General features: G+C 51.1%; 1 protein-coding gene across 2 annotated transcripts in view; it reads right to left on the reverse strand.

Annotated features, from left to right (window-relative positions):
• Nol4l (nucleolar protein 4 like) overlaps window positions 1–5,957 on the reverse strand; it is a 124,804-nt gene that overhangs the window by 56,061 nt on the left and 62,786 nt on the right. For both annotated transcript variants that reach the window (XM_026787062.1, XM_005363227.3), the window contains exon 4: window positions 5,319–5,428. In XM_026787062.1, coding sequence (XP_026642863.1) covers window positions 5,319–5,428 — 110 coding nt within the window. The remainder of the gene's footprint in view (window positions 1–5,318; window positions 5,429–5,957) is intronic.

The following is a 5,957-nucleotide window of genomic DNA, read 5'->3' on the forward strand; positions in this document are numbered from 1 at the left end:
TGGTTGTTACTCAACATGATAGGAGTATGTTGTAGCCACTTAATCACACACTAAAAACAGCTTAGTTATCGTATGTATTTGCAACAGCCTCTGCGCCCCCAGCTTTGTTAGTGTTGTTTTCCCATTTTCTTGGGTTCTTCTGAGCAAGGGATCAGCTGGCCTTGAACTTACTACCACGAAGCTGGGGATGACCTTGAAATCCTCTTGTAGTGCTGGGACTGCAAGCATCAGCCACTATGCCTGGTTACTGTAGTGTTGAGGATGGAGCCCAGTGCTTCAGGAATGCTGGGTAAACACTGTTAGTTAGAGTGCTAGCTAGGCTACACCCCAGCCCTTACATTAGGTTTTTGGGGTTTTTTGTTTGTTTTGTTTTAAGTGAATGTGGTGGCTGAGAGGGTGGGGTGGGAAGATGGCTCAGTGATAGAGATCTTGCTTAGCCTGTGTGAGTCCCTTGGTTCCACCCCCAGCACCGCAAATAAGAAACAGCTTTGGAAAGTGCTTCTGATGTGCCCAGCCCAGTGCTCGCCATGTTTCACATCACCTGGCTCCCTTACAAAGAAGGGCGCTAAGACGATTCAGGGGGTGAAGGCAGCTGTTGCCAAGCCTGGCCAACACCCTAAGTTCAATCCAAGGACCCACACAGTGGAAGGAGAGGAACATATCCTGAAAGTGTCCTGTGCCCTCTACACTAATGCCATGGTGCACAATGCTCCCGCCACATGCAGACACAAAATAAATAAAGAAGCCACAGTAGTCAAGAAATGCTCTCAAAAAGGAACAAGTTTGATTCCTAGCCGGCAATTCACAACCACTTGTAACTCTGGTTCCAGGAGGCTTCCCAGACACCAGAACCCACAGTTAAAAATATCACCTCTTAGAGCAGGGTGGTGGTGGCGCACGCCTTCAATCCCAGCACTTGAGAGGCAGAGACAGGTGGGTCTCTGAGTTCAAGGCCAGCCTGGTCTACAGAGTGAGTTCTAGGACAGTCAGGACTGCCCCACAGAGAAACACTCTTGAAAAAACAAAAGAAAAAGAAAGAAAAAAAACCCAAACAAACCAACCAAAGAAACAAACAAACAAAAAGAACCTATGAGGAAAGTGTTTTCTTTTGACTTTCAAGTAATTAATGGACAAAATGGAGGACAGAGAAGTGAAATCCTTCAGACAAAGTCACCCAGGGTGAAGTGGGGGTGGTGGTCTGGAATCCTGACTGGAAACAGGGTCAGCTGTTTGCTTTCCAGGCAAAGAGGGAAATCATCTGGAGAACCCAAGTGAGCCTGCAGGTTCCAGGTGTAGGTCTGTTCTGACCATCTGTCTGCCCTGGACTAGGGTGGCATGAAAGAGAGGGAGGCAGAGGTCAATGGAGGTAAAGTGGTGCCCCTAGCAGGTTGGGCTGAACAATAGAGCTTAATACCGCTTCACATAGCTATGAGAACAGTAAAACCATTAGGAGACATTAGCACTGCTGCGAGGACAGATAGGTGCAAACAGTCTTCCCTCTGGACAGAATTTGGGGTGAGGAGACTGAGGCGTAAAGTAGGGTTCCACAGATAAAGTTTACATGGGGTGAGGGCAAGACGGTCCTGCTTCCAAATGTGACTTCCATAGTAGGGTCTCCCTTCAAACACTGCAGTCTCAGGAGCAATCAGGACAACCAGGATACTGAGGGCACGTGGACTTCTTGTGGACACTGCGACAGTCGCAATCTAGAAGAGATGCCCATTGGTGTCCCCACCCTCACTATTCCCTTTTTTGTTTTGTTTTTGGTTTTTCCAGACAGGGTTTCTCTGTGGAGCGCTGGCTGTCCTGGAACTCACTCTGTGGACCAGGCTGGCTGCAAACACGGAGATCTTCCCGAGCTCCGGGTTTAAAGGCGGGCGTGGACAGCTCTAAGTTTCCCTCTTAAGGAAGTCACCCCCCAGTTTCCAGGCAAAGCCAGCAAGGTGCTCCTGAAAATGGGTAGAAGTGGACAGGGTTGGGTGGAAGATGGGATCTTTTTCACTATCCGCTCCATCTTGTGCTTTCGGCGGGGGAGTTGTTTAGTCTAATTGTTGTTACTGGTTTTCCTACGGAGTCTGTGTGTTATTTCATTACAAAAGGAAGAAAAAATAAAAAAGGGGGAATGGCAGCAAATGGGTTATTCTGTGACAGAGACAGGGTGTGGCTCTCGGTGCCCACAGCACCCTCTGGGAGGGGACCGGGCCACTGATAGGTCGGTCAGTGCCTACTGGGTAGCCTGCATCCCTTCCTGGGACCTGACTGTCACAGCTCACTGCATGTCCCTTCCCTGCCTCCTTTAAGAAGATACGGCTACCATCTCTACAACCAAGGGTGACTTCAGTCCTCTGTCTCTAAAACAGTTCGTGATAAGCAAAATCCTCTTGTTTTGAGTTTTTGAACCCAGGCTGGCCTTGAACTTGGGGTCTTTCTGCCTCTCCCCTCCAAGTGCCAAGATCAAAGTATGGGCCACCACCCCAGCAGGAAATAACACCTCTTTTAGGACACTATTCCCCGTATTTTCAGCTCCCTGTGGTCACTTAGATGACAACTGGAGCCATGCTTTTTGGGGAGGTCTCTGTAGAGAGTGTCATTTAGTGTAGTGGGGGTGCCGGGTGTCAGCCCCTGGTATTAGGGTTCCATCTTTCTAATATCTGACACAGAGAGGGACTAAGTTCCCAGCTGCAGAAAAACCCCAGCCCGTCTTCACCATCTCATCAGACAAGATGAGGTGCACATGCACCGCCCTACCTCCCCGTTATCTCCTGGACATGCAATGTTGGAAGACCCCAAAAGGAATGATTGGGCAGTTGCTCCCCCCAAGTGTATGATTACATTGACCTTTTCAACCCTGGCCCGGTACTGGGGACTGACTGCTTTTGCTTTCACGTAGCTCACATTAGAAGCTTGCCAACACCACAGGTGTCAGCCATTGGCACTCGGGTCAGTGATGGAGTGAAGCTTTGTCTCGGGATGTGCGGCGTGACAGGGCAGAACTTAGGCCAAGGTAGGCTCTGGAAGAGAGAACTTGCCTGAAAGGAGGACCCTGCTCTGCCTTCACTGTGAAAGGAAGAGGCTACTAATGCAAGGATATGTATTTTTAGTTTCAACTCAAGCAGGAGGATCAGAGACTTCAGGTCCTTGGCCCCTTCCTTGCTGCTGTAGATGAAACAATCGGGTGAGCAGAGTGATTTCTTGTTTTCCCTTGTGCAAGCCATAAAGCAGGGACAATAGTGCTGCCGGCTGCCTGCGAGACCGAGGCCTTGAAACTCCTTGCTGTTCATGGGGAGGTGAGGAGTGAAGGGGGGAGAGAGGGGGGCTGGAGATGTGGGATATTGCTATTGCTTCACACGCTAGAATGCAAGGAGGGTTTGCCCTGTGATCCCCCTCTCCCACAGACAGGGGAAACTGGTATTCTGAATCTTCTCACTCCCAGCCCCAGCTGCAGTCAGCTCCTAGAATACTTGGGGACAACGACTCTCGCAGTCTTATCGTGGGAGTAGCTTGAGCCAGGCCAGGACAATCAGTCTGTGAGTTTTGGTTCGCTAGATACTTGCCCAACACTTGAGTGTGGCTGTAAGTTTCCCCTTCTCCACCAGCAATAGAACTTCTCACACTCTGTCTCGTACAGGCTCTGTCCTCCCTTGACCATAGGGCCTTTGTGTAGGTTCTTCCTATGGTCTGGAACTTTTCTTGCTTTCATGTCTAACATCATCTAAGGCATCCTTTGCTGTGGGAAGCCTTCCCTGACTCTGCCGCGGACCCTCCGCTGGACATCTTGAGTACCCCAATCCACATATCCTGGAGGGCAAGCTTCATAGCGGCACCGCTCGGCCCCATTTGCTAAGCCTGGCTCACAGGAAGGGCCCCATCTTTGTGAAGCCCTCACACCCTGCCCTTGTACCAATGCAAGGGAAACTAGAGTAAGATTTTAAAACCAAATAAAACCTGACAGGAGCATGGAAGAGAGGTCACATCTGCACACCACGCTGACCACACTGGCCTCAGCAGCCACCCACATCCAGTCGCCTGCCCCGGAGAGAAGAGGCCATGTGGTACTGCCCTCAGCTGTCTGAGTTTTGTGCCTGGCTCTTCGTATGTTAGAAGTGACACTGTGAGGGTTATAGAAAAACAAAGGCCACGATTCCTCCTGAAAAGTCACCAGGGATCTGTGCAACAGGACTGAGATTTCCTAAATATTAACACAATGACATCCTGAGACTGCCACCCCACAACAGAAAAACCCAACTCCCCCATCCTCCCATTCCCCTGGCCCCCACTCCCTCACCCTGCACACACAGACTTTGACTGCAACCATCTAGGACAGGTACTGCTGGAGGAGGGGAAACACGGACACGAGAGGCGGACCTTCCAGAGCAAAGTTGGCTTCCTTCCTTCAGCCTCTGGGAACCGGGGTTGTGGGGTGGGGGCAGCTCTGCAGGTCAAGCCAAATAGTTGAGTGCTCACAGTGGGCAGCACAGGCCCAGCTGCTGCACAGACTCACCCTGCCACATCCAGGCCCAGCCATGAGGCTCCCCACCTTTCATGCTCCCCCTACCCCACCCCACATATACATGTTCACATTCTCAAGGAGGCTTGTAGACAAGACAGCATGGACCCAGAGTTCTGACCTGGATTCCAAGCTCCCCTTCCTTTAGTTTTAAGCCTCGGGGACTTGATATCAGCAGAGGTGGGGGCACCTGAGATGAGGTAAGGAAGGAGTGCCCTGATTTTGATGGCAGCAGAGGGAGAAGACAGCGCTCACCCAGATTTTCTTTGAAAGACAGGCTATTTGCTTTGTAAGAGGTTAGCAAATGGGCTGTGTGGGTCGACCGCAAGCGCAAACGAGGTGGAGTTTTGGAGCTTGTTTTCATGGTGCCTCACATCCCTTGGCAAACCGCATCTGGAAGTCTTGGACAACCAGGGAGCCCCAAGGCCTTATCTAGCCTGGGCCACTGTCCAAGGCCCATCTTCCTGGCCTGTCTAGGACCCAAGAATGACAGAGGCCACAGGCAAGTAGCCAGCAGTGCAACAGACAGAGGGGAGGACCTGAGAGTCAAGGCCTGTGGTTCTGGAGCGCCCCTCCCTTGAAGGTCCTTGGGGAAAGCCTGGCAAGGCTGAGTTTTAAGACTTCAAAAGACACCCCCAGGAAGGGTGCGCTCCCACCCTCCTGCTGGCAGTGGGGCCAGATGACCAGATAAGGGTCTCTTTGATTTGCCCCTGTTTATACAGGCCGCTGTGGCCCCAGTCCTGGAAAGACAGCCAGGCAAGGTCAGCCACAGCCAGGCAAGGTCAGCCCGCCTAGAGAGCAGGCACCTTACCTGCTCCTGAGAGTTCATCACTCGCAGCTTCATCTGCTTCAAGTAGGTGGAGGTGAGGGGCATGTTGTAGTCAATAATGCCAGACACCAGAGGGGATGGAGGCTCGTTCTCTGCAGGAATAACAAAAGGAAACTCCTTTTAGTCCATGTCGGGGTAGAGGGTGGGGGCAGGGGAGGATGCCTCCAGGAAGAGCAGGGCCAGTGGCCATTCACTGGTCAATGCAGTGTGCAGCACACAGTGTTGAAAATGCTTGTGTCATTTTTTTTTTTTTAAAAAAGTGAGACTTGTGTGTTTCAAAAGAAATGGAAGGTCTTGATGTGGGAGTGTCATATATCAATCTGTTGATTTCATTGGTTAAGTAATAAACAAACTGCTTGAGCTTAGAACATAGGTGGGTGGAGTAAACAGAACAGAATGCTGGGAGGAAGAGGAAGTGAGCTCAGACTCGACAGCTCTCCTCTCGGGGGCAGATGCCTCAGAGAGACACCATCCTCTCCTCTCCTGGGCAGACACACGCGATGAAGCTCCGACCCAGGATGGACGTAGGCTAGAATCTTCCTGGTAAGACCGGTGCTCACAGATTATTAGAGATGGGTTGATCGGGATATCAGAATTAGCCAGTAAGGGCTAGAGCTAAAG

This window comes from Microtus ochrogaster, linkage group LG8 (assembly GCF_000317375.1).
Source record: "Microtus ochrogaster isolate Prairie Vole_2 linkage group LG8, MicOch1.0, whole genome shotgun sequence".
NCBI classification, from domain to species: Eukaryota; Metazoa; Chordata; class Mammalia; order Rodentia; family Cricetidae; genus Microtus; species Microtus ochrogaster.